At 42.6% G+C, this 27956-nt stretch overlaps 1 protein-coding gene across 1 annotated transcript; it reads left to right on the top strand.

Moving 5' to 3' along the window:
- The first annotated feature begins 1305 nt into the window (after positions 1 to 1305).
- On the top strand, positions 1306 to 27101 carry atp1a3a (ATPase Na+/K+ transporting subunit alpha 3a). The gene is made up of 24 exons (XM_086192421.1): positions 1306 to 1478; positions 1645 to 1769; positions 12136 to 12249; positions 12742 to 12801; positions 13462 to 13665; positions 14702 to 14815; positions 15769 to 15903; positions 16378 to 16495; positions 16819 to 16907; positions 17110 to 17289; positions 19064 to 19262; positions 20018 to 20262; positions 20427 to 20619; positions 21456 to 21631; positions 21830 to 21966; positions 22094 to 22244; positions 22334 to 22502; positions 22610 to 22764; positions 23509 to 23632; positions 23761 to 23906; positions 24030 to 24160; positions 24932 to 25033; positions 25255 to 25346; positions 25749 to 27101. Exons 2-24 carry the CDS (start codon positions 1764 to 1766, stop codon positions 25775 to 25777), a joined length of 3069 nt encoding a protein of 1022 aa, XP_086048547.1. The 5' UTR covers positions 1306 to 1478; positions 1645 to 1763; the 3' UTR covers positions 25778 to 27101.
- The last annotated feature ends 855 nt before the right edge of the window (positions 27102 to 27956 follow it).

Raw genomic sequence — 27956 nt, 5'->3', positions numbered from 1 at the left:
ACAGCGTACACGTATTTTGTTCATTGGGGGCTCTGCTGCTTTCAGCTGTTTCACAATACCGCCATACTAATGCAGGAGAATAGTGTGTATGAGGCAGGTCCTCCACCCCCCCATGACATTGATGATGCAGATGTGCACTTTGCCCATGAAGCTGCATCAGAGAAGCTGCTGCCTACTAAACAGACACGCACCCAGTGGCTGCCAAATTGCACGTGAATGAGATTTAATAACCAAATTGCTTTTGCGATAAGAAGAATCCCCACACAGCACACCTGCAGAGGTATTCACCAGCTTCACATTTAAAAATGGAGGTCAGGTTTGCCAGTAAACAAAAAGTAGGCCTCTGAAGCCCCAGGTGCACTCCAAGTCTGCAGTTTCAGAAACTTTACAAACTGGTGCAGTGCCCCTGGGCGTCACAAAACCTCCCTGACAATATCAGAGGAATGCTGTGGTCTTGGGAGCACCTCTTCATAAACGACATCAATGAGAGAGTGACTGTTGGAGCGGTCATTGTCCCGCCATGTTGCTGCATCGCCGTACGTACGGCCTTTGTTGTTTACGCGATATCGGTGGAAATGTTTTAAGGAAATTACTTCAAATTTGACTCGCATGTCCGCTGGGACTCGAGGATGAACTGAAAAGATTTTGGTGTTCAACGGTCACCTCCCACCATCACGATATCTCAGGAATCTCCTCGGTCTTACAAACATCCACCGGGACTTAAGGATGACATAAAGAGGTCAAATTCCCCAGGACAGACATGTGGTTTTTCTATTTGTCAGTCGTGGCTGTCCCAGCGTCCGGGTTACTGTTGGGTCACTGCTAGCATCAGGGGCCTGTAACAAGACCCAGCTGCTCTAACACAGTGGACCACTGTGTAACCTGGGTGTTCAAACCTTCCACTGCTTTTGATCTTTTGGCTTATGACCACCTTTCTGTATCTAACGACCTCGGGGGGGTGGGGTCCCCAGACCCTATGTTGGAAACCCCTGCTTTAACTGACCACAAATCAAACTGATTTTTTTTAAAATTTCTGCCTTTTCGATTACACTAACACACTTATCCATTTCTTGTACAAACTGTATCTTCACTCTTCATGTGTCATAAAGATAGTATTTATCAACATTTGGCATAAGAAGGGGAAATGGTATTTGTCTCCAGTCTTTCTCTTTCCTGTGTTAGGTGAAGGCAGCACTGGTCTATCACGGGTCTTGTTTCATCCGCGGAGTCATAACCAGGGCAGCCTTTTAGTGACGCGGCAGCTGCGGAGTGAGACAGCATCCGAGGACGAACCCATCTCTCCGGGTCTACTTTCCACCGGCATCATTTGCGCCTCGCGGGGAGACGGTTGTTAAAGTGTGGCCAACAGAAGAGTGTCATTTTAACATTTTTTGCCGAAAAAAAAGCCATTTTCATCTCCATCTTGGTGCTGTTTTGCGGAGCTGTCCGATGAGACGTTGTCCCGTCGGTTATATTAGGTCTCTTCTCTTAAAATGATAATTTAGGCGATATTCATGTTAGCTAGTTATTACATTTTTTCTTCTTCGTTGGAGCAATTTACTGTCCACTGAACGAAGACATTTCTTCTTCTCTTCTTCTTCTTCTTCTTCTTCTTCTTCTGCGTCTTCTTCTTCTCATTATCAGACAAGAAACAGTTTCCTGCCCAGTTTCTCCGCCTTTACTGCCAAGCTATTCTGGTTGAGTCGAGCTGAAAAAAAACCCAGCGATTAATCTTCTGAGGAGACCCGACTGACTGCGCCGAAATGGGGGTAAGAGACAACATTTCTTGGCGTGAACTTGAAAGCAATATAAGCTAACACTGTCACAGTGTTGGCTAACTTAAAACGACGGAATTGGTGAGGGTAGTGTTAAAAGTGCACGGTTGGAGGCATAGTCATGATGTTGGGATGACATTGAACACGGAGAAATATGTAACGGAGCCAGCTATAACGCACGGTATGGGGGGGGGGCAAGACTCCATTTTAAATTTAAGTCAAAATGATGTACATAGATTTTCTTCATCACATGAGCTCGCATATCTCAATATTAATTATCATTACCCATTAAAATATGCACTAATTGTTGCAGCTAATAGAGGAGAGGCTTCAATTAGAACATGCGCCAGTTTTTTTTTTTTTTTTTCCTGACTCAAATTCTCCGCATCCAGCCGGTGCGACAGAACCGGCGCTGGGTGGTAACGTGTCCCACCTTACAACTCCTTGTTAAATGATAAAACTGATGCCCCGTGTGGGCATTACAACTGAATCCAGAGATATTGCCCTTTTCAGAGGAGTGCATTCTAGTGAGGGGACAACCCCAACCTCAGAATTAATCTCTTAACGGCACATTTGACACCTACCCCATTCATTTTTACTTTTTTTCTGGCCATTCACAAATGTAACTTTTTTTTTTCAACCACCTTTTTTCTTTTGCATTAGTAAGAGCTGCTGAAGCGAAGTAGAAGCAGCACGTCGATGTAAACCAGAAGTTATTAGCAGCAATCGGTGTCGTGAAATGTGTGCCGCTTCCTTTTTTCCCCCCAGCGGTTCCAAAATATGAGATTACACCCCGACGAACATCTGGCTGAAGGCGCAAGAGACGGTTTTAGGAAATTCACGGCTCTCTAAAAAGACCCGATTAGTCAGACTATGTAATGACACGCTAGAAGCTTTTATCATATTAAATCGTCTGTGAATAACGTGATGGCGAAATGCGCAATTACGCACAGAAATATGTAAACTGCGGTTGGGGGGGGGGGGGGGGACGCAGCCCAGACGGCAGAATATTCTATACCAGACTGCGGGTGGACTTCATTCTTAAATATATGGCCAAATAGAAATGTCAAGAATTCTTAGGAGAGCCCATGCTGGAAAGAAATCTTTTATTTATGTGATGAGGGTGCAAAGTAGAAACTCCCTGATGGGTGGGGGTTGGGAATTAAAAGCATGAAAGCTATTATTTTTATTTTTTATTAACTTCCACCGGCCATTTTGTTAACTTTTTTTACGGTTACATAATGTTTTGCTGTCATCAATGTTCGGCTTATTGTTTGAGGATGCAGAGACAGGCTGCATGGTCAGGGTACCAGGTAGGCACGGAGAAGTGCGTCAAAATGGTTCCTCAGCAGTTGTCATCCCCACCTCCTAAAAATGTTAGGTCCCAAAGGAAACATTTGAGTAGACACAGCCAACACCTTCCCCGTCTGATATTACCCCATGGGGTCTCACAAAACCTCACAGATCTGTCAGGTCACGAAGGACATTCTGTTCCAGTCATTAAAATTAGACTCCATGATGTCATTCCCAGTTCTCAAATAATGCTGCATTCATTATTAAGCACTTAACAGTGTGTCTGTGCTAATTTGGAATTTTATGATCCCCTGAAATATGCTGTGTTCGCACCTAAAATATTTGTAGTTTAAAGTTTTGCAGTGGCGCCTATAGCATCATGCTAACATCTGCTGGAACTAGCTGTATTTCTTCGGTGTCCATGGCGTCATGGTTCATCCCTGCTAATGAAGTGTGACTGCACCTCTGTTCCACATCTGGGAGAGCATTCAGGGCAAGTGGTGGAAATAGTACCGCTCTGTAACCGTTTATGATGCTGTCTGCTAGATTGCCAAAGGGGGAAACCGCACACAACTGCATCGAGGAGAGGAGGAAGTGGTGTATGTGGAGGGGGGAGACTCCTGTGTTCAGGCCCTAATTTGCCATCATCAGGAAGGGTAGAGTGAAAGGGGATTCTAAATGGGAGGTGGCAGGGGCAGAGGTGGGGGAGACCATCAGAGCGAGGATGAGTTGACAAGGCAACAGGAGCCAGTCGATTGTCAGTCTGGTGCTATTGGATTTGATGTTTGCGTTGGCCAGTAAAAGGACAGAAGGCAGTGATGAAATAACAGTCAGACACTGTTTTCTGGAGGAAGATATTGTGATTAAATTTATGTTGTAGAGAACAAATGAGATGCCTCTGTGGTGAGTCACCTTGAGAAGGATGAGCCATGGGAAGGGATGGATGAGTGGAAGAATGCAGGAATGTTTGGAAGATGCTTGTGTGTGTGATGGAGAGGAGGGAGCAGTGGTGCATTTGATGAGGAAAATGAAAGATTAACAGTTAGATGGAGAAATATTATTACATCCACTCCTATCCCATAATGCACTTGGTGCAGACCCCTCAAGGAGGAGAGGCAATTGCTATGGAAGATAGATTGTGTGTGAAAGAGGGAGACAGAGAGCGAGAGAAAGGAAGAGAATACGAACACGACTCCTATCATAAATGGTGTTCAATCCATACTTGATGAAATGATACTCAAGGTACCTGCTAGTCAGGTCGCTTCATGGAGGTCGCTTGTCACTTTCAGCCATTTCAGATTCATACCTGATAGTGATGCTGTGCCATTCACAGCCATGTAAATGATGCTTTTTGTTTCTCAATTTGAGAATCAAGAATAATGTAATAGAGTAGTATTGTTGTTACCATCCCCCTTGTTTCTGTGAGCAGATAGCATGAAGCATTTATCAACCCAGCTGCATGTCAATCGCTGTTTCTTAACTGTATTAATCTTAGATGATTAATCCAGATTAAACTTGGTAATGAGCCTCTCCAGCTGAATAACATGAGTCCATACACTGCTGAACTTTCTGCAGGGTTACTGGGAGAGATGCCATGGGTGTAAAACTGCAACACCTGCAACTCTGATATTGAATTCAGGGAACAGCAGTAACAACTGAATGATAAAATTAGTAATGTCTATTTATTGGCAATTTTTAAGAATTAGGAAAGATAAAATTACAACAAATATGGCAATACTAGCAACTAAAAAGACTTGTCACAGTGTCATAGTCTTAACAATTCAGACTCCTGAGAGCAGCACAGCTGTAAATTGTCATGACTCTGACAGTATAGTTCAGCAGTGCTGGTGTCTTGTGGTCATTTAGAATGGGACACTGTAATATCTGACATTCATGGGGAGTAGCCAGCTCTTACTGAACCACTATCTAGAGATTGAAGCTTTAAGCCTGCAGCAGCACATTTCAAACACACAGGTGCTATGAAATGCCAGATAGGTGTTTTAGTATATTTTGTATTAACATTGAAATGCATGCAGGCTTGAAGGACAGGCATGCATGGCAAGTGATTGCAGTGATAGGGCTGATTGATCATAATTTAAGTTTAGCATCAGAAACAGGAAATCTGCATAGAACTATTTAACAGTAGGTGCCCCAGCTCTTTTTATTAGCAATTTCAATAAGCGCAAACACTGAAAAGTAGAATAAATGTACTGCACCTACTATTTGTCTTAATGAACACATAATCTGTTCACATAAGAGCAGTGGGTGGAAAAGGGCATAATTGGCATTTTACTTAATTTCTGAAAATTGGATTGAAGTTTTGCGATACATTTGGATGGAAATGTGACTAATGACTGTATTTCAACAATACAACAACTTTACTTCATCATTACATATATGGGGACCGTTATGTACAGTTATGCAGTATGGTTCTTTAGTGATAGCCTCTGTTGCGTAATTGTTCCTGTCAATATTTCATCAGCACTGATCCTCTGTAGTTTCCATCAGTGAGTAAGAGGGAAACGGCGCTGATCCATATGACTGCAAATCACTGAACAGGGTTATCTGGTCCCACTACTCTTGTATGCTAGTCATTACAGCAGGCATTTCCTGGAAAGCAAAGTCAGGTCATCTCCTGTTTGCTGGGGTTGTGTAGGGTGATGCTGGTGTCAAAGGTAACTAGTAGTTTTCCATATATTCTGTAACACTACTGAAGAGTGATACAGGGATGATGTGAGTGTGACAGACCGCGCTCTGAAGAGTTGCCCTCCGTGAACATTACAACAGCATTACATAACACACCTTCACATTAGTTAAAAAGAAAAGGAAAATATAACCTCCCATTGTCCCTCACAGTTGCTTTCAATTATTTAAATGGCCCCAGTGGATTGGTTGTTGCTAGGAAACTTCACAACCCCATCCATCAATCCACTGGAAGTAAAGGCCGTCAATCTGATTCCCAACAACTGCCATTTTCTGCACTCTCAGACATGCTACGCTGGAAATGACACATTGCTAAATGGCGGTTAACGGGACCAAATCTGTGGTGGTGTGGCTTAGTAACATAGTCTGGTAAAGGCTTCTGCTGTGCAAATATTTTACTAAATCAAACTGATCTGTTATCCCCTAATATTTTTTGTCAATGGAGATTCACATAGTAAAAAGACGTCATCATCAGTGTTGCAGCAGACTGTCTGTTGATTAAACCTTAGTACAGATGAGTAGATCAGAAGAGAGGAGGGCAGAGAGACAGATGGGCAGCCTGAAGGAAGGAGAATGTACATAAAGTGGAGGAGGAGGAGAGGATGAATGGAGGGACAGATTATGAAGGGCCCCTTTCACTCTGTGTGTTTTCTAGGTCGGCCAGTTCAGTGATCTGTGTGATAATCCATTTCCGTGTGTGTGTGGATATAGTGATCCACTGTGGTACCACCAGAGCTACTAAAGCACAATGTAAACTACTGAAGCCCCGTGTTTCTGCTGCTGCTGTCTTGAGCGGGCAGCCCAGGATTTCCCTTCCCTCCCTTGCTTCTTTGTATAGTGTTTTGGGGGCGAGGGCCAACACATGGAGCAGAGACAAGTCAAAAAATACTTCTCAACAAGTGTTAATCTGGTCCAAAACAGACTGACATTGATCCCAAACACCTTCAAGTCAGAGGCCATAATATCTGCATTTTTAATTGTGGCAGCCATGGTGGGGATGCTAGAGGCTCTGCTGCTAATGACAGGGAACCCAGCTGGAAGCCTTTTGTTCTGAAAATGTTCTGAGAATCACAGATATCATTCTTCATAGATCAAAGCGAAGTAAAATCTGGTCAACTGGACGTAAGTCCAATCCTCTGACCAGAGAGGGAGAGAGAGAGAACCTACACAGACATCATTCTTCATAATTGTCTCCTCTTCAATTACAAAATATTTTGAAGTGGCTTCCCTACTTAAGTTGATACAGTCAGCGTATCACTAGCTGTAATATGAGACCTGTATAGACTTTTGTAACTGTTTATCTATACTTTGTGATTAATGTTGGATTTAGGAAATATTGAGATTATTTTTGAATTATTCATTCACAGTGGAACCCTAATCCAATTTGGCATATTTGACCTGTGTTTACAGCAGATTGAACAATGTCACAGACAAGTTGTGGTCTCCTGTGCTGGGATGCAGGCTGGACACAAAATACAAGCAGCTAGAACAAACTTTGAATGTTCTTCAAGTATAATCACATGTATGGAGTTTGTGTATTTGTCTAGTATCTCATCTGTCTGTATATAAGTGCATTCTTTGTTTAAAGTACTGTGCCCTCTTTGATTTAGGTTAAATTATTTAAATTTTGCCCTGCCTCTATTTCTTTAAATTAATAGTCAAAAAGTGACTTTGTCCCCTGTGCACCTGTCTGTGATTAGGCCTGAAGTAGTAGAACGCGCAAGTTGGCACAAATTGAAAGGTAAAGGTGTGCTCTCATCACTGTTAGCACTGCCTGCACAGCATACATCTTGTCATTGATTTGAATCAAATACACTCTTGTATACTGTTCTGTATACTTGGAGTTTTTTTCTTATATTTCATGTTTACACAAAAAGGCTACAGTCATGAAAATTTGTGGGGAAAAGATGGAAATGTATGTAAATTGTTAGTGAACCCTGTGACTCCCAACTGCAATGCATGTCACACGAAGGCCGTAGATTGAGTCAGCTGCAGGGGTTATTGATTTAATTCTTCATAAATTTAGTAACGGCTGCATCGTTTTGTAATTTGTATTTTCACAGTTTTCAATGAAAATAAAGTTTTACCAGAGTTACCGAAAGGAAAGCATAACGGCGACGAAAGAGGTTTGTGTTTTGTTGTAAAGGAAAAAAACGGGGCAAATTGTCATTGCCTGGGTTGGAATCAAAATTAACTTTTTTTCAATTCTTTCAAGTTAAAGCATAAATAAATATGGGAGAAACATTTGCATTTCCAACACTGTAAATGGCTCAATGAGCAGAATGAAAGAACAAGACTGGCAAGAGAAAAAGAGTGATGTAGAGAGATTATTATTGTTCACTGGGTTAATCTGTCAGTGTAGTAAACAGCAGTAATCTGACAGCCTACTGGACACGACTGCATGGGGAACCCCACCTCCTGACAGATGGCCAGACACACACACGTTTGGGCAAACACCGTTTTTTGGCAAAAACAGATGCTCCAAATTCTTCACTATAACTGATTTTATTCTAAGGTGTAAGATGAAATGACTGAAGTGAATGGTTAGTGTATTATTGTGATGTTTGAAGAAAAATTTGTCAGCAGTCCTCATGTTAGAGAAATGTTTTGATATCAGGTAAAGATGAGTCTAATGCTAAAAGACCACTTAACACATTACAATGAAAAAGAAAACACAAAGCCTGTAATGCACAAAAAAACACATGGATGCATAGATAAGAGCACGATTAGTGCAGCAGCTTCTTTTGTTGGCTGATAACGGTCATCACCCTGCCAGATTTGGATCCAGTGAGAGAAAAAAGAGGTAAATAGCATCAAACTGCCATCAAATCAGTGTGAAACCTCTGAGCCCAAACTAATCCACATACAGTAAAAGCTGTCCAAAATAAGTCTGCTCCCCCTTTGATCATGCGGGGTTAAACAGATTCTGGATCTCAATTACATGTTATACAGTACATTTTCTTACATTTGTATTTTTCCAGAATCAGAAAAAAAACAATGGAGTATTTTCCTGAGGTTTACTGTTTTTTTTTTCTTCTTTTTTTTCTTTGAGGGGAGGGCATCACTTTTATGATCATCACATTTTATTTATAACTGTAACTTTTATTGATAGTGTATCTGCCCAGTTACTTAATTGCTTTTATTTATGAAGCCCTTACCTAGTTTTATTTCCTTTCTTACTTACCAAGATCAGTTTTATAGAGCCAGGTGTATTTCCTCTCTGACAGCAAAGTTGGGTTGAAAGCTGTCATTCTGGGGTGACTCAACTCGTGCTGCTTTTCTGGAGGAAGGGGCTACAGCAGGTGAGCTACTGCCCTGGGCTGTGCTTGGACCAGCAGCAAGAGAGCTGCTGTGGCTGCTGCTGGCAGCAGAGCTAGTGTTAGCATCCTTGCCACTGCTCCTATATTGAGCTTGGGTGAGTGTAAAAAAACACAGATATTTCAACGTGCTTTTCAGGTGGTTGTATTTCTCTCTCTCTCGCTCAGTGTGTGTGTGTGTGAGTGTGTGTGTGTGTGCGCGCGTGTGCAATGCACTTACAGGCAGAGTCATAGCAAAAAACACCACAGGAGAATTTCAAATGTGCAGTGATGTAGAGAGTTAATGTATAAATGAAATCAATAACATGCCTTATTAGTTTTTTAATAAATAAAGTATAAACTTGTTCTTTAGGAAAAGTGACATCATAAGTTTTTGGTTGTTATATGGTGCTATGAATAAAATAGAAGAAAATAAAATTAACTTGACTTTAAGGGAGGAAGTAGGGTCCCAGTGGGGGAAGATCCCCAATATAACGGTAGGGGGAACACTAATATTTTGTCTTTCAGGATGATCAGCATATCAGATAAGTTCCCCACATTCATGTTGTATTTACAAGTGTGACCATGACCATTTAGTGTTAATGAAACTTGAGCAAGTTCACAGGTTGGCAGGAAGGAGGGTCCAAAATCACTGCTGCTCATGTCACTGGGGAATGAAAACTGTGCATAGTGTGTGCAATGTGTATTTTTTTTTCACTTTCTCACACACCTCCCCAAGAAATCATGAAAAGGTCAGAGGAGTAATGTTGCTGATCAGTGAGCGTTTCCACTGTTTGATGTTCCAGCCGACAGCAGAATCCCTCCTTCGCCTCACCACATTAACAGTCAAAGCAAAAGAATATTCTGTTGGTGATGCTGATACAAAAATGTCTGCTTCCTTGACTCTGTCAGGGTGTTGTGAGATGTCTTAACATGCCACATGGCATTGATATTTGGGCGCAGAGCTTTGGCAGTCTTGAGGTTTGGTAGTCTTCTCCATACTTCATGATCAATAATGGCCACTTAAACTGGTCAAAAAGACATGCATAACCTGACTATAAGTATAACTACAGTGATGAGATCTTACATGACCATGTGTTTGAATGTAGTCTTGTCTACATCGAGTCCAGTCATGTTCACATCCGTCATTTATTTCCTTGCTATGTCCCTGTTACCATGGGAGATGCCATGGTGAGGCAAGCAGCTGGCTGACATTTTGTGTCTTAAACAAGAATCCCCCCAGGATGTTCATCCTGAATGCAGTCTGAGAAGCATTGTGATTTGATAAAATGTACTTCCCCTCTGACAGCGTATGATTAACTGGCGGCTACACACAAACATACCCAATTAAGCTTTTTTACACTGCTTTAAGTCAGTATCGTTTTGATAGTTATTGTTCTCTTAACCAGCATTCATCCTTTAAACACACACAAAAAAGACTACATTAGAGTAAGTCTGTAACACTACAATGAAATGAATTTCATGGCGGTTAATGGTCACTTGTAGTAGTACATTTGGGACACATTGCTGCCTTTAAACTAATTTACAAAAAATCGAATTGACAAATTCTTGAATTGCGAATCAATAAATAGTTGGAAGTTTTTCCAACTGCCATTCATTAACTGAGTGTATCCAGTAAACACATACTGTCTGCATACATATTCACACACACAAATGCTGGACAGCAGCAGTGAGGTAATGTCCCATGATACATGTTACATTTACTGATTCTGTCCTGCTTCCTGAATTGTCCCCATTCTTTCTGTGTCTCTGCCCTCTGGCCATTCAGCATCCCCCCCCCCCCCCCCCTCGTCATTTTTCCTCCTTGTCTCAGACACAACAATGTCTGTAGTCTGATGGGTAGTAGCCTCAATCATGTGCTCTTGTCATAGAGCAGCAGCACAGTCAATTGCAGCTTAGTGGGGCTCTTGAGACATGCCTGTGCTCCAGTGATGCCAGATCTAATCAGGATGTACAGAGTTCCCCTTGTCACATCAGGACATTAAATCTGGTTTGGATTTAATCTTGATTTTGTGACTGGTTTGACAGCCAAACTTGACCTTACAGTTCTGTGTTAGATTGAAGTGAGATTTTCATAATTAAGCAGTTATTGCTCTCGGATAGTTGAGTTGTGTGGATGTGGATATGCAGTAAAGTTACTGGTCCTTTTGCTCAAGGTCGGGTTTTCCATATAATAAGTAAATACCAGAACACTAAGGCACAGTAACACCTTAATATTTTACCAAAATAGACACACGCTACAACTGATGTACCAGCGCTCTGCTTCAGTCCTCTGTCTGTGTTGGAGTTGAGAACACTAACAGATTCTGCGGAGACCCACCCTTGCTTTTCCTCCGACTGGCTCTGTGAGTGTGACAGTTTTTGTCTTAGTCACTCTCACTGCCTGTATTACCATAACAGTATTGCCTCTTATTAGCTATTGTTAATGGCTAATCAGAGGCAAACTAGAGGGGGACATTGTAAAATGCGATTCAATATCACTTGGCTGGAGTGATGCAAGTTGCTGTCAGACTAATAAAAGCGATGTGGTGATATTGACAAAGAGCAAGCCAAAATTTAAAATGAAGACCCATCAAAGAAAAGGAGGGGAAAAAGCACTCACCACAGACAATCTTCTGATGGAAAAGAGGTTTGGAGATAAGAGTTGTGCTAGACAAACTACATTATATCACAGAGAGTATGATGATGAGACAAAGACAAAAACAACTCAGTTCTTGTCTGAATAAAACAGTGAAATAGAACAGAGCATCATGACAGTACTAGCTGTGTTATCTGAGCAGACCAGCTCAAGGATGGAAAAACTGCCGGTGCCATTGTCTTTTATTTCAGTTCAATGTTGAATTGAATTCATTGATGGAACAATTTCCAAAATAACAAAAAACACTTCTTGTTTTGGATGGTTAAAAAAACCCATTTGTTTGTCTGCCAGTGTCCTTGGCTGATGAGTTGAAAGCAGTTTTCTGCTTTTGAATATGATCATCATTCCACTGTACACGATGTTTATGTAACATGTCTGATCAAACTCCGTTGTCTTGTTCTCATTCCAGTATGGACGGTCGGACAGCTACCGCGTGGCCACCACGCAGGACAAGGATGAGAAGGAGTCACCCAAGAAGAAGGGAGGCAAGGACCTGGATGACCTCAAGAAGGAAGTTCCTATTGTATGTACATGATTTCTTACTTCCTGATAACTCACTGCCAGTTGCTGCTGCTACAAAACTTGCACACATATATATATATATCCCCTACTTGGATTCCTGAGTTGGTGGCACCAGAAAGTCAAAATATACCAACTGTAAGGAAAAAGAGGACTTCCTTGAAAGTGTATCCTGGCCTTATTCCAGCATTCAAAGAGTCACAGTCTATGTGTAATCTAATCTGCCTGTCTGCAAAGGAGGCAATACAGAGAAGCACTGTATTTAGTTGCTGCTCGTGGGCAGTCAGGACGTGGTTTGAGGTCATACACAATAACAGTTTAATTGTGTTGTGGAAAGATTTGCTCCTGTATGAGGCACGATGCTAAACCCACATGATGTCCCTTTGATATAAGACTGTATCATAATAAAAGACTATATAATCATTGTTGAATCCAATATAATAATAGTTACTGATATTAAAGTTGTTTGGGTTTTTTTTATCTTTATTCTTTGTAGACCGAGCACAAAATGTCTGTTGAAGAGGTTTGCCGCAAATACAACACTGATATCGTTCAGGTAAGTTCTTCTCTTTTGAAAATAGTTCAACTTCATGAGGGCATTCCTATCCCCCTTTAACACCATCATTCAACATTTATTTAGTTTACATCTGTCTGTAAATCGTCTTAGTTTGTGTACGGTCTATTTTATATAAATATGTCAGATTGCGGCTGCACTGTGGTGCAGTGGTCAGCACTGTGGCCTCACAGCAAGAAGGTTCCGGGTTCGAGTCCCGGCTCCGGCGCGGGATCTTTCTGTGTGGAGTCTGCATGTTCTCCCCGTGCCTGCGTGGGTTCTCTCCGGGTACTCCGGCTTCCTCCCACAGTCCAAAGACATGCAATTTGGGGACGAGGCTGATTGATACTCTAAATTGACCGTAGGTATGAATGCGAGTGTGAATGGTTGTTCGTCTCTATGTGTTGGCCCTGTGATGGACTGGCGACCTGTCCAGGGTGAACCCCGCCTCTCGCCCGTTGATGCTGGGATAGGCTCCAGCCCCCCCGCGACCCTTACTAGTAAGGAATAAGCGGAAGATGACGATGGATGGATGTCAGATTGCTATCATTTCTCGACCCTCTGTTATCCTTCCTTCCGTGCTTCCTTTCCTACTTATTCACTCTCTCCAACTCCATCCTCTCCATGACTTCATCTTTCCTGTTTCCCTTTCTGCTCCTCCAGGGTTTGACCAATGCCAGGGCAGCAGAGTACCTGGCCAGAGACGGCCCCAATGCCCTGACTCCCCCACCAACCACCCCAGAGTGGGTCAAGTTCTGCCGCCAGCTGTTTGGGGGCTTCTCCATCCTGCTGTGGATTGGTGCCATTCTCTGCTTCCTGGCCTATGCCATTCAGGCTGCTACGGAAGATGAGCCTGCTGGGGATAATGTAAGTGGAATATAGCAGAGATATAGTGGTGCATGGCAGTATGAAGACATGTGAGATATCAAAGCCATCTTGTCTAGTTGGGTGAGTTGAAGTATTTGCTTTGCTTCTTTCAGCTCATCACTTCTTTAGATAATTTGCTGAGTCAGGAGGAAGCTCCTCTTGGTGGATGTTGTTGTGTCAAGGGATTAACGTGTCATTTGTTTGTTGGCATCATGGCAGCTGACCCATCTTTAGAGGGACAGAAACAATCCTGTCCTTATCCATTTCGGCCCGCTACAGGGACTATGTGACCCCTGGCATGGCTGAGTAAGAGATGAGCATTCATGGGTCAACACTGTTTAGTGCCGTGTCAGAGCATAGGGTATCGCTGGGCACTGAGGCTAAATGGTGATGACACACACAGCATGAGTGGACAAAATACTCAGCTCGTGCCACAGGGGAGGAACTTACAGTGACGAGTAAGCATGAAGGGTCAAGTCTGTGACCAAGAGTGTTTCACACTCCCAGAACATGAAGTGACGCTCCGAAAAGCAGTTACATCTGCTGGTATAGGACATAGTTAGGATTCTACTTGATGGGGGTAAAAACAAAAGGACAGGATTTAACTTTTGTAATTTTGCCACATAAAATCTGTGTCATGAGAAAGTAGATACTAGGAAAAATAGTCATCTACCCTATCATACTCATACTGATTCTGACAAATTAGATGGAAGGCCTCAGGTTTATGAGTCCACTTGAATTCACATGTTGCTGTCAGCTACTTGGTGAAATAAAAGGAGTGGAGTGGATTTGTGTTACTTCTCAACTTTACAGAGACCTCAATTCCTGAAATAGCTTCCTAACTTCATACGCTCTAAAAATGATGTCAAAATGTCTGATGATGAAATTAGTCTCTGTTTCTCCACTGGTCTATTTTTTCTTTCTCTTCTCTTATGTGATGCATTTTTAGATAGAGGTACAGGCACTTAATTAATGTCCAAATGAAATATTAAAGTCTATTTTTTTTGTTTCCTCCCTCTTTTATCTGCACTTGTAGTTGTACCTTGGTATCGTGCTGTCAGCTGTCGTCATCATCACTGGCTGCTTCTCCTACTTCCAGGAAGCTAAGAGCTCCAAAATCATGGAGTCCTTTAAAAACATGGTCCCTCAGGTACGAGACACTCAGTCCCTCACCCAGGATTTTGATGAGCTAATTTTTGTAAATGGCTGTCAAATCTGTCAGATTTGGAACTAACCTTGGTGATGATGTAGTTAAAGATAACCCACTGGCTTTTGAAAATATTCTGTGAGCTCGGGACGTCCCTGATTGCCTGTTAAGCTTTTGGTATTTCGGTTTCATGAGGCTTGGAAGTTTATTGAGAAACTATCTCTGCTTTCATGGGGCATTGTGACAGCTGTAGCCAATACGAGCTGCTAAGATGGAACCTGTTATGATACCGGAATGTTGCATTTCTGAATGAAAACCAATTGACAAGTTTTCCATCATGCTGAGGATTGAGGTAGGCCTGCCTGTTTTATTTAGAGTTATGAGTACTGCAACTGCAAATTAATTTTTGTTGGCCATTTGGCTGTTTTGATTATTAATTGGAGAAAGAGCAGGGGGAAGAGAGAGACAGAATTTATGTATTTAACAACAGTGACATCATGAAAAGCATGGTTTCATCTGTTTATTTAGCCACTTGCATGCAGGGGCACAGAGCATGCTGAAAGCTTGTGTCAGCACCATGGACAGTGGTCAGTAAACTGCAAGTAAACTTCTGGTATTGAGAGAATTTTAGGATTGGCAATAAACTCATTACATTTGGTAGACAAATGATGCAGGTGATTATCACAGTTCTCGTGTATCCAGTCTTTTGATGCTGTGACAGCATTCACACATTTACCTGTGACGCAGTATTCAGCTGCTGTCCTTTTTACATCTTTTTCCTCATCTCTCAGCTTGCTCTAAATAGCATCTTTTAAGAGGTTTTGTGCTATTTGTGGTTGTAAACTCTTAGAGACTTTAACTTTTTATTAGCTGTTTTTTTCAGACTTATATCGAGCAAAATTATTGATTGAACTGTTCACCCATTTACAGTCTCTATCTTTATGTTTTCTTCCCAGCAAGCCCTTGTAATCCGTGAAGGAGAGAAAATGCAGATCAATGCCGAGCAAGTAGTGGCAGGAGACCTGGTGGAGGTTAAGGGAGGAGACCGGATCCCAGCTGACCTCCGCATCATATCCTCCCATGGCTGCAAGGTGGACTGCTAGCAGTGATACTCAAGAACTGTATAGGCCATCTTAGATCTTACAGATATCTTGAAGGGAGCACCTCTTCAGTATTATGTGTCTCGCTGCTGCAAAAAGTTCTCAGTTACTGGGCAATGGTACATTGTAGATTAAATGGAAAACCATTCGTCTTTATTAGTCTAACTTTCATTTATTAAAGTCAGGTTGCAGCACAGTAGTCAGTGAAGGTGTAAAAGAAGTTGTCAAAGTGCGTGTTAACCTCCAGTTTCTATGCTTTGTCATTTAATATGAGCCAACAGCAAAATGTGAGACCAGGGGCACAATTCAGTTTGAGTCAAAACTCAGAAAATATCTGCTTCACCAGCTGGTTTCATGGTTAGCTGCACCTTAAAAGTCCACAAGCAAATACTCACTTCCTGTATTACCTCCTTGTTCTTTGGCGTAACCATACTAATCACATGGTTTATTCATCAATTTGTCCAGGTGGACAACTCGTCCCTGACTGGTGAATCAGAGCCACAGACCAGATCACCTGACTGTACCCATGACAACCCTCTGGAAACACGCAACATTGCCTTCTTCTCCACCAACTGTGTCGAGGGTATGGTCTACCTAAGCTGACATTCATTCTGCGTTCTGATTCGATTCACTCTCATACCCTTTCCATTCCACTTCCTCCAGTTCAGTTGGTGTGAAGCCTTTATGTGTCATCAGCGAGCGCATTGTGCCCTCATGTGGATACATAGTTACATTACATGGAAGCCTTTCAGTCCTGAAACATGTTTCTAGCCATCACCGTAGTCCAGTATTATAGCCATTATTAACCTGTCTTTACATTTTCCTATTCATCTCTCTTTATCAGTCTTTTCCTGAACGGTCGGAGAATTATATAACTTTAATAGCCTCACCTTGCTCTTTCCTCAGGAACAGCTCGTGGCATCGTCGTGTGTACCGGCGATCGCACAGTGATGGGACGCATTGCCACACTCACTTCAGGCCTGGAGACTGGCAAGGTAGCACATTAATTATCATTGCTTTGGAGCCTCTGAACCACTCTGACTGGAGATATTGTGAACCATATTGTTATAATTATGTATCCCATTATGGTTTTATAATGTAGGTGGCTTCCTAAAAACAGCTGAATTTGCACAGGCTCTTTTAGTTAATGTTTTATGTCATCACATGGTTGATAAATCTTTGTATTAATTCTTACAGACACCCATTGCAAAGGAGATTGAGCACTTCATCCACATTATCACGGGGGTTGCCGTCTTCCTAGGCGTGACCTTCTTCGTCCTGTCACTAATCCTGGGCTACTCCTGGCTTGAGGCCGTCATCTTCCTCATCGGTATCATTGTTGCAAACGTGCCTGAGGGACTGCTGGCCACTGTCACTGTGAGTAGGCGGAGAAAGAAGAAACACGGTGAAACCAAGACATGAGTTTTTTTACAAGCTGGTGAATCTGGAACTTTAGGTGTGCAATACAGGGAATAACATGAGACATAGGCAGGAACATCTGAAAACTGGGGGCTCCTGACATTCTGTATACTGACTTTTTACACTGATGATTCAGATCTCTGTGGCAGTTTTAGATGACAATATTTGTATAGGTTTAAAGTACTGTGGCAGGGTACAACCTGTGTTATAGTGGATGTGCGTCAACCAGAGTGCTGGTGGAATGTTATACACACTGCAGGTAACATTATCTAAACCCTTAGTGAGCATGGCAGTGTGTGAATTTAGAAAAGCTCTCTGATTACTGTTCAAGTACTCTATACATGCAGGAGCTTAAGCTTTCCACTGAGCTAAAAATGATCATTCTTGTAATCGCATCCTCAGGCCTTTGACTGTATACTGTGCTCTTAATGTTTGATACTCGGGTGGGTGTGGCTTTTCGACTGCGTCTCTATAAAGTTAGGTTGGAAATTAGAAAATAAATGCAAAGTATTTTCAAGGTTCCTTGACTGGTTAAGTGGTTGTTTTCATTCCCCTGCAGATTTGGACTTAATATTACTTTTAAATACATGTTTTAATATTGTCAAAGAAATCTCAGTAGTGACACCAAATTAGATTGGTTTTGTCTCAATGGTGTCAGCTTTTAATATGTCTTGTCTTCAAGTCTTTCAGTACTTCCACTAGAGGGCTCTGTTGTAATCAAACATCACCCAGCTCATCATCATGGACATTAAACACGATTGTTAAGGGTTTATTTGAGCCTGTACATAAGCCACGCTATGGTAGTAATCAGGAATAACCTGAATATTCTACTCAGTCCCGTACACTTGCCTGGGTAAACGTGTCTCATTTTGTGCTGTACAGTGTTTTGCTGATATTGTGTTGTTGCTTCTCTTCTCTCTGTGCTTGTGTCTTCTCTATTCTGTGTGATGGTGCTGTGTGTGTGTGTTTGCATCGTTATATCTCTGTGCTTTTTCTGTGTCAGTATCTGTTGTTGTAGTGAAGGTGTGTATCATGCGTGTTGACCTCTCTCCACCTTTCTTTCTTTCTCTTCCAAGGCAACCCATATGCATTTTTGTCTTTCTCTCTATCTTCCTCTTTGTATGTCTCTCTCTCTCTCTTTCTCTCTCTGTTTTGCAGGCCAGTCGTGGTGCTGTCTGCAATGACAACGGCTAGCTAATGTAATGATATTAGGCTAAAGACTAGTCAGCTGCATTAACTGAATTGGGCCTATTCTGCTTGGCCTGGCCTAGTTCTGTTCAGCCCATGGGTCTCGCCGTACTTGGCATGATGACATAATGCACCGCTGCTCTGCTTCACTGCTTCACTCTTTCTTGCTTCATGTTCTTTCTGCATCGCACCTTGGGCTGTTATTTCCAGTTTGTTTTTGGAAAGAGGTTTTTTTATTTTAGTGCATTTTGCTATGTATGAAGGGACATTTGTTTCGGTGAGTAGGATGGACATCTCCAGGTGGAAGGGTGGTTTGGTGGGAGAAAGGGTTTATTGTTTCAGGTACAGTCTGTTCTTTGCTCAGAGTTAGTTGAGAACCTGGAGGTGTTCATCTGGGCTTTCACTTTCCTTCAGATACTAAAACTTTTCTTTTTCTCTTTTTCTCTCCTTTTGTCATACTTTATCCTCATCTGTCCTTTGCCTCTTGCTACCATGTCCTCCGTCTGCCATTCTTGTTTTTCTCTCCCTGGCATCTCTCTCCTAGGTGTGTCTGACCCTGACCGCTAAGCGAATGGCTCGTAAGAACTGCTTGGTAAAGAACTTGGAGGCCGTGGAGACACTGGGGTCTACCTCCACTATCTGCTCTGATAAGACAGGCACCCTAACCCAGAATAGGATGACCGTGGCCCACATGTGGTTTGACAACCAAATCCATGAGGCTGACACCACAGAGGATCAGTCTGGTAAAACACTGTTGATCCAAGGCTTTAATCTGTTGTTGGATTTTTGAACATCTTTGTCTCCTGTTTTGATTAAAACAAAATGCTCTTCCAGTATGTGAGTCATAGTTTCAGTGGCGCTGGAATGAGTCCTAAAACTCTGGAGTAAATAGCATTGTTGAATGTGCGGTTCCCTCAAAGTCAATGGAATATTTTTGTGGATTTTAAGGTTATTTCCAACAAGTGGCAAACATCTTCCTGCCAAAGGCAGAAGAAGCAAAGAGCTAGTTGTTTCAATGTACAGTCGTGCATCCCATAGCATAGCATTAACTCTGACCCTCTAATGATTGCATATGTTTCAAAAATCCAAAAAGTGGTGATTGTCCTGCTGAACAAAACATGTGTCTACCAAACAGCCATGTTCAATAATTTAATGAAAAAATCCTCTTGTTTTTTGATCAAGGAACACTTGGCCCACTGTAGCATTTAGTACTGATCTGTATTCATTACTGGGCAGCAAATAAACATCAGACAAATGCATTTATGATGTGTCCTTAGATGGAACACATCGCATCACCAGCAAGGTTTCTGTAAATTTTATGCAAAACATACAGTCTTTGACCAGCAATCAAATCAAAGTAACATGTTTAGTTAAAAAAGCCAAGGCAGAAATGGCCTGCATCTAGGTTATTCAGGAACATAATATGGACAAACAGAAAGGTGTCCAGATGTAGCTCAGGTGGGACACCTGTAAATCAGTTTCCTGGTGTCCCCTCCAGGCTCCTCCTTCGACAAGAGCTCCACAACATGGGTGTCTTTGGCCCGCATCGCTGCACTGTGCAACCGTGCAGTGTTCAAGGCCGGTCAGGAGTCATTGCCCATCCTCAAGCGTGAGGTGGCTGGTGACGCCTCTGAGTCTGCCCTGCTGAAGTGTATCGAGCTGTCCTGCGGCGCGGTGAAGTCCATGAGAGACAAGAACAAGAAGGTGGCTGAGATCCCCTTCAACTCTACTAACAAGTACCAGGTATGTTTCTTGAAAAATAATGCACATCATCACAGACACACCACAGCAGTTTATAAGATCTTAAACTATGAATTTACTCTCAATATTTGTTCTCCTTGCAACAATATTGTAACAGACTCTATACATACACATGAAGTATAACCTCTGTACTCCCCCCCCCTTAGCTCTCAATCCATGAGGGTGAAGATGAGAATGACAATCGCTACCTGCTGGTGATGAAGGGAGCCCCAGAGAGGATCTTGGACCGTTGCTCCACAATCATGATGCAGGGCAAGGAGCAGCCTATGGATGATGAAATGAAGGAGGCCTTCCAGAATGCCTACTTGGAACTGGGAGGGCTGGGAGAGAGAGTACTGGGTAAAAATGATTTAACAAAATGCCAAGGGAATTGGCAACAAGCACTAGTCAAAGAAAACTGTACTTTATTTTTGTCATTCCCAGGGGTGGATCTAAACTCTTACAAGTAACACATATGAGTAAAAATTTGCTTTTTTAAGGATTGAGTACTTCTCATGTTCCTTTCAAAAAACTACTTCTACTTTATCAAGTATAAAGTACTTCTTACTCAGTTACAGTTGCCACCTATACCTCATTACAAATAGTCTATACTGCCATGATTTAGGATTGAGTACTTTTCATGTTCCTTTTTAAAACTGCTTTTACTCTTCACTCAAGTATAAAGTACTTCTTACTCAGTTACAGTTGCCACCTATACCTCATTACAAATAGTCTATACTGCCACGATTTAGGATTGAGTACTTTTCATGTTCCTTTTTAAAGTGAGTCCCAGTGGAGGTCACACCATCTCTACAGGCGCTGATATCAGCTTGCGAATTTTCTCTCCAGTTGAGGGAAATTACGAAATAGAGCTTAACTTCATTTTTATAGAGTTCTTTCCTGTCAGACAGCAGTGCTGTGGTAATTCTGGTATCTACATGCAGATGCTCACTTCAGATTGATTTGATTCACACACACTCAGACATGCATGAACTCATGTTGCTGTTGTCCACATTCTTGATTTCCTACAAATGTTTTTTTTTTTTAAATGAAAAGTAACTGGTACTTTAAATAATTCATAAACCAGTTGTTTTTTTTTGGTTTTTTTTGGTTTTTTACTTGAGTAGATTTCTCAAATGGTAATTTTCACTGAATAGATTTTCTGTATTCAGTACTGTCTTTCCTAAAACCTCCAGGTTTCTGCCACTTGTTCCTGCCAGAAGACAAGTACCCCAAAGGTTTCGCCTTTGACACAGATGACGTCAACTTCCAGACAGACAACCTTTGCTTCGTGGGTCTCATGTCCATGATTGACCCTCCCCGTGCTGCTGTGCCTGACGCTGTGGGCAAATGCCGCTCTGCTGGCATTAAGGTGGGCACCTTTCAAATCTGACATTCAAGAGGAACGTCACCACCATCTGATCGTGAGGGTTGCGTCACAAATATTTTTGGAAGAATTGCACAGAATGTTGTTAAAAGAATATTTTATTTTCCCCCGCTTTCATCTCTCTTCTTTTCCTGTCTCACACTCTTTCCACACCTTCATCCTCTTCTTCCTCTAATACTCCAGGTTATTATGGTGACTGGGGATCATCCAATCACAGCAAAGGCCATTGCTAAGGGTGTTGGCATCATCTCTGAGGGCAACGAGACAGTGGAGGACATTGCTGCCCGCCTTAATATTCCTGTTAGCCAGGTCAACCCTAGGTAAGACAGAAAACAAATAACAGCAATGTAGCTGCGTTAGTTTTCCTCAAGGTTCATTCAGCCGCAATGGTTTTGGCTGTAATTCTTTCAATTTAGAATAAAACAATACATTGTCTCTGTTATGTAGGGATGCAAAAGCTTGTGTGATCCATGGGACGGATCTGAAAGACCTCAGTCAGGAGCAGATGGATGATATTTTGAAGAATCACACAGAGATCGTCTTTGCCAGGACTTCTCCTCAGCAGAAGCTCATCATTGTAGAAGGCTGCCAGAGACAGGTACCTTTACTGTACACTTGTGTAGGTGCTCACAAGGAAACATTTGTGGGAATCACAATCACCCTGAACTGTATGGCCTCTGCTGTCAGGGTGCCATCGTAGCTGTGACTGGTGACGGCGTGAATGACTCTCCTGCCCTGAAGAAGGCTGACATCGGTGTTGCCATGGGAATCTCTGGCTCAGACGTGTCCAAACAAGCTGCCGACATGATCCTGCTGGATGACAACTTTGCCTCCATTGTCACTGGAGTAGAAGAAGGTGAGAAAAAAAAGAGGAAATGTCATCTTCTCTGCCTGTTGAGGTTTCATTCACAGTGTACTTGTGTCTCAGTCTACTCTCGTCTTTGCCCAAATGTGTCCTGACAGGCCGTCTGATCTTTGATAACCTGAAAAAGTCCATCGCCTACACTCTGACAAGCAACATCCCAGAAATCACCCCCTTCCTTTTCTTCATCTTGGTCAATATCCCACTGCCTCTGGGCACCATCACCATCCTCTGTATTGACCTGGGAACTGACATGGTAAGGATAACACAGACAGATCAAGGCAGTGACACCAAAGCCTCCTCCCAACTGACAAAAAAAACAAACAAAAACAAACACACTAACATCTGGCTTTTGTCTACAGAGGGAAAGGGTGTTGATAGGAATTCACTCTGAAGTCAAGTGACCCCACAGTTGTACACAAATATTTATCAACTCCATTCAGCAAAGATGTAAACTCAAAACCTGGATGAACTTGTAATTTGCCGCCACCCACATATGAGGAGCGGAGGGGGCTCTGTTTTCAACAAAATATACCATAGAAGCGATAAAAGCTTGTTTCCATTGTGAGCAACTTCAGTGAGTTTTTACCGTTGCAGCCACAATCTGTTTCAAGCAGCTGACGTCATATTGAGTTTGAACAAATCCACTTGAGCAGATATTTAAAAAAAAAAAACATCAATCACAATATAAAACATAAAAAATACTGAGAGATACTGAACCAAATTTGCAATGTAAAACATTCTCAAAATTTAAAGGGCCGATGTGGGGAGTCTCATGTCATTATTAAACACAAGCTTTGGTGGAAATAATGTGAGGGGAGGTCTCCCGGAGACACTCCTGCGAGAGTTGTTAGTTATTTTGCGTATGCGTTAGATTTACATCAGATAGATAGAAGCAGTTTGTGATCATTGGAATGTGTCAAGCTCAGAAATAAATTATTTATTTATGTCCAAAGTTAGTTGCAGACAGGGAGCAACAATCTGTGTCTCACTCCGTCAGGTTCCAGCTATCTCTCTTGCCTACGAGGCAGCAGAGAGTGACATAATGAAGCGCCAGCCCAGGAACCCACTGAGAGACAAACTGGTCAATGAGAGACTCATCAGCATCGCTTATGGACAGATTGGTAGGTTCCTGGTGTAGATGATACATGGTCAAGGTTCTATGTATGTAGTATTTTATCACAAATAAATCATTTAGACACCTAGGCCCACCTGCAGGTCAGTTGTAGACACCTGATGTTTGTGTCTGCAGGTATGATCCAAGCTCTCGGTGGGTTTTTTGCCTATTTTGTCATCATGGCTGAAAATGGATTTTTGCCGTCTGACCTTGTCGGTATTCGGCTCAACTGGGACGATCGCTCCAACAACGACCTAGAGGACAGCTACGGGCAGCAATGGGTGAGAGTGACAGGACAGAAACCACAGCACTCCAGATTTAATGATGTGTACCTGTTTAGGGAGGTGACATAGATGACACAGAAATCTGAACAGTTTCACTGTCTTTCTTTTTTCCCGGTACAGACCTATGAACAGCGGAAGATCGTGGAGTTCACCTGCCACACAGCCTTCTTCGTCAGTATCGTGGTGGTGCAGTGGGCAGATGTCATCATCTGCAAGACCAGACGGAACTCTGTGTTCCAGCAGGGAATGAAGTAAGCGAACGCATTGGATGAACATTCATGGATTGTTTGATACGCCAAATAAATAGCATGTTCAGGCCAAAGGGGGACTTCAGTACTCGTAAGACAGGAAAACATCCTGTAGGCTTCTCATTGGGCCTTGTTAAAACTTTGAAGGTGGCCCACCATGCTAATGGTAGCTTTAGCTGTCAGTACGAGCAGCCCTGCACTACAGATAACCTGAATCGTGTACAAACTATAGCCGTTGTAAATTAAGATAAGATATTCCTGTATTAGTCCCACGATGGGGATATTTACAATGTTGCGGTAGCAAAGTTGATACATTAACAATATAGATATAAGCAATAAAAGTAAAAAGTACTATAAACACTATACAAGAATAAGACACACAATAACACAGCATTTTGTTGTTGTAGTTCCTGTCAGCATCCACTAGATGTAGCTAAGGAGTCAGATTTTAACTTGTACGCCTAGACTGTTGTGATGCTCTTTTCTGCTGGCAATATCTGCAGTCCAGACACTGGTGTTGTCACACTCGTCGTCAGATTCATCTCGTCAAGAGTCAACATTGAGGCCATTTTGTGGTCCAAAGTAGACTGTAGATGGTATCTGATGCAATCCTCTGTTAGTGGTGCCAGCAGAGCCTGAGACTCCAGATGGCCCCCCTCTCAGTAACCCAGCACAATGATTCCTCCCCCACTGTAGTTTACTCCGTCTTTCCTCAGTGCCTTCATCCCTTTGCCTTGAATAAGTTTATAATTTACACATTTTTTCTTCTTGCAGGAATAAGATTTTGATCTTTGGCCTGTTTGAGGAAACAGCTCTGGCTGCGTTTCTGTCCTACTGCCCTGGAATGGACGTGGCACTACGGATGTACCCACTCAAGTAAGCTGCTCCAACACCTGAGCACATCTGACCGTCATCTCGTTAGTTTGTCCTGACGTCATCTTGTTGATGAAGTCTTCCGTCATGATTAGCAGTAGAGCAGCAAATATCTAAATCTTCTATTAGTCAGTAATTTCAAGTATAATTCTTAGTTTCACTGCTGTGCACCTCATTAACGCTTGTCCTCTCGTCTTGATCATTTTCCTCCTGCTCTCTTTCAGGCCCAGCTGGTGGTTCTGTGCATTCCCGTACAGTTTCCTCATCTTTGTTTACGATGAGATCCGAAAACTCATCCTTCGCCGAAACCCTGGAGGTACGATCACACACATACTCTCTTACCTGAGTACCTGTACTTTTCAAATTGTAGTAGTTGCATTCATCGGCCTACCAAACCACTAAAGACCTTGAGGCCCAGCATTAGACAGGATCACTACCCCCCTCTCCTCTGTGCTGCGTCACCTTACTGTCATTACATTATAGCACTACGCTGTCTGTGTTATTCCTGTCATTATTCCCAAAATGATACTTTAATCGCCGTAGCAGACAGTATTCATGTATTTTTTATATTGAGAGTAACTGAATAGTGTTTAGTGTTGCGCTGCGTTGCCGTGCGCCGCGCTGAGGTCACGTCTAATACTCTGACCCTACGTAACTAACAGATTGCTAGGTAACGCTCTCTTCTTCTTTTTCCTTCTTTTTCTCTTCATCTCTGCAGGCTGGGTGGAAAAAGAGACGTACTATTGAATTATCAAAGCATCATTTACTTCTCAACCTGTCCTCTCCCTGAACTCATTCCCTCTTCTCTATCTCCCTCTCTTTCTCTTCCCTCCTTCCTGCCTTCCCTCTTTTCAACTCACTCAACTGTACAAGAAAACTGTTTACTTCTCCTTTCCATTCTCCCATTCTCACCCCCCCCCCCCCAAAAAAAAGCAATCAGACAAGAGGACCAATGATGGAGGGGGAGAGGACAGGGACACTCCTCCCTGTCCACTCTGTCCCTCTGCTTCTTTTTTCTATCTCTACAGCACTCGTCTGCCAGTAATGTTGTCGTTCCGATGTTTGTAACTGCACTGTTAGACGCAGACGTAAATCTACACTAAAGACAAAAGCGTGACTGTTCCACTGCGATCTCTCAACACGGCAGCTCCTGTCAAGACTCCCAGCTGGCCATTTGAGCGGGTGGGTGACATCATTTTTGGGGGGTTTGTAATGTTTTCTTTGTCCAGAGAAAAGTCACCTGGCTCCAGCTCCGTTATCACTGCCATTTTGAGCCATCGGCCTGCTCACCGGTTCCTACTCTTCCTCCCTTGTTTGCTCTCTCTCTTTTCTATTTACTCACTGCCAATCTTCTACTGCCGTCCTCCCTCCTCTACTGCCCTATCAACCAAATCAATCTCACCGTAAAACTGAAGCTCACTCGCACCCTCGAAGGGGGTAAAGGTCACTTCCCTCCCATCCTCCTTCCCTTCCTCCCTCCTTCACACCAGCCTCCCCTGGTGTCTCTTCTGCTTGTGTTGTTTTTGTTTTCTAGACAACTGGGTGTTTTTTAAGATCTAAATTGTTTGCAAAGTTTTGTTTTGTTTTTTATTTTACATTTCGAGTGGGTCTGAGAGCTGCTTGTTTTCATTTGGACATGACAAAGCACACTGTCTCCCCTTCTTCTTTCTCTCTCTCTCTCTCTCTCTCTCTCTCTCTTTCTATCTTTCTATCTCCCACTCCCCACTCCCCCTCTACCTGCCCCCACCCCCCCACCACACCCTGCCCTGCCTGTCTATCTGTCCCTGTCTGTCTGTCTCTTTGTGAACGCTGTGACGACCCTCCGTCCTTGTAAACCTCCACCCACTCTCACTACCTGCCTCCTATTATACTGCCCCCCCCATCCCTGACCCACCCAACCTCACCCCTTAAAAAAAAAATACAATCTTTCTGTGTCCTCGGAAAAAGAGATTTCTCTCCAATTTCATTATTTTAATCTGTGGAAATATGGAATAAGGAAATGTACCTTAACTTGTGAAACAGCAGCAAAAACAAACAAACAAGAAAATGAAATAAAATAGAAGGATCTCTCTTTTTTCAGCTTGGTCTCTAGTTTGTTTTTGTGTGGAGTTTTGTCAGAAAATGGAAATAAATGCTGTGACCAACTCTTATTCGTGACTGAAGTGTCAAATGATCTGTTTGTCACCTGAAGATTCTGCTCGACTCATCCCGACGCATGTGGACATGTAGGATTAGTCGACATCAACACTGAGCTCTGCAGTTCCACGCGCGCGACAGCGATGAATGTTTTCATCATCGAATCGTCTGCAAAACGAATAGAGAAAAAAATGCTCATGAAGTATCAATAGTTGCCTTGGTCAAATGCATTTTCTCCTTTTGATGAGAGAAAATACTTAAATCTGTTTCTCTGTTGTTATGACAACGCTGCTCCCTGCAAACATTTTAGTCAACTAACAACAGAAGCCTGAGTGATGTAGCAAGTAAGAAATAAAAAAATGAAGGTCTGTGGACGTGGGTGTAGTTCTGTGGTTGTGTTAGAGCCTCCAGATCAGACGGACTCAAGACAACCTCGTCTCAGAGCAAAGACCACGGCGGGCCGGCCACGGTTGAGGCTATTTGAGGTCTGAAGCAGACGTCCGTCAAGTTCCACATCAGAAGGACGACACTGGGACCAATTTTCCATCATTTTGGACTAAATAGTCATGATGGACCAATGCAGCCTAAAGTAGACACTCTCTCTCTCACTCACACACACACACACACTGTGACGAGAGCTACAGTGTCCACATATGACAAATACTATTAAAAGGCCCACAGACACACCACTACTGCAGGTCACAGACACACTACTACTGCAGGTCACAGACACACTACTACTGCAGGTCACAGACACACTACTACTGCAGGTCACAGACACACTACTACT

This window comes from Aulostomus chinensis, chromosome 22, assembly GCF_037954235.1.
Source record: "Aulostomus chinensis isolate RoL2024-O1b breed Wild chromosome 22, RoL_Achi_v1.0, whole genome shotgun sequence".
Lineage (NCBI taxonomy): Eukaryota > Metazoa > Chordata > Actinopteri > Syngnathiformes > Aulostomidae > Aulostomus > Aulostomus chinensis.
This window is presented reverse-complemented; position numbering and strand designations above follow the sequence as displayed.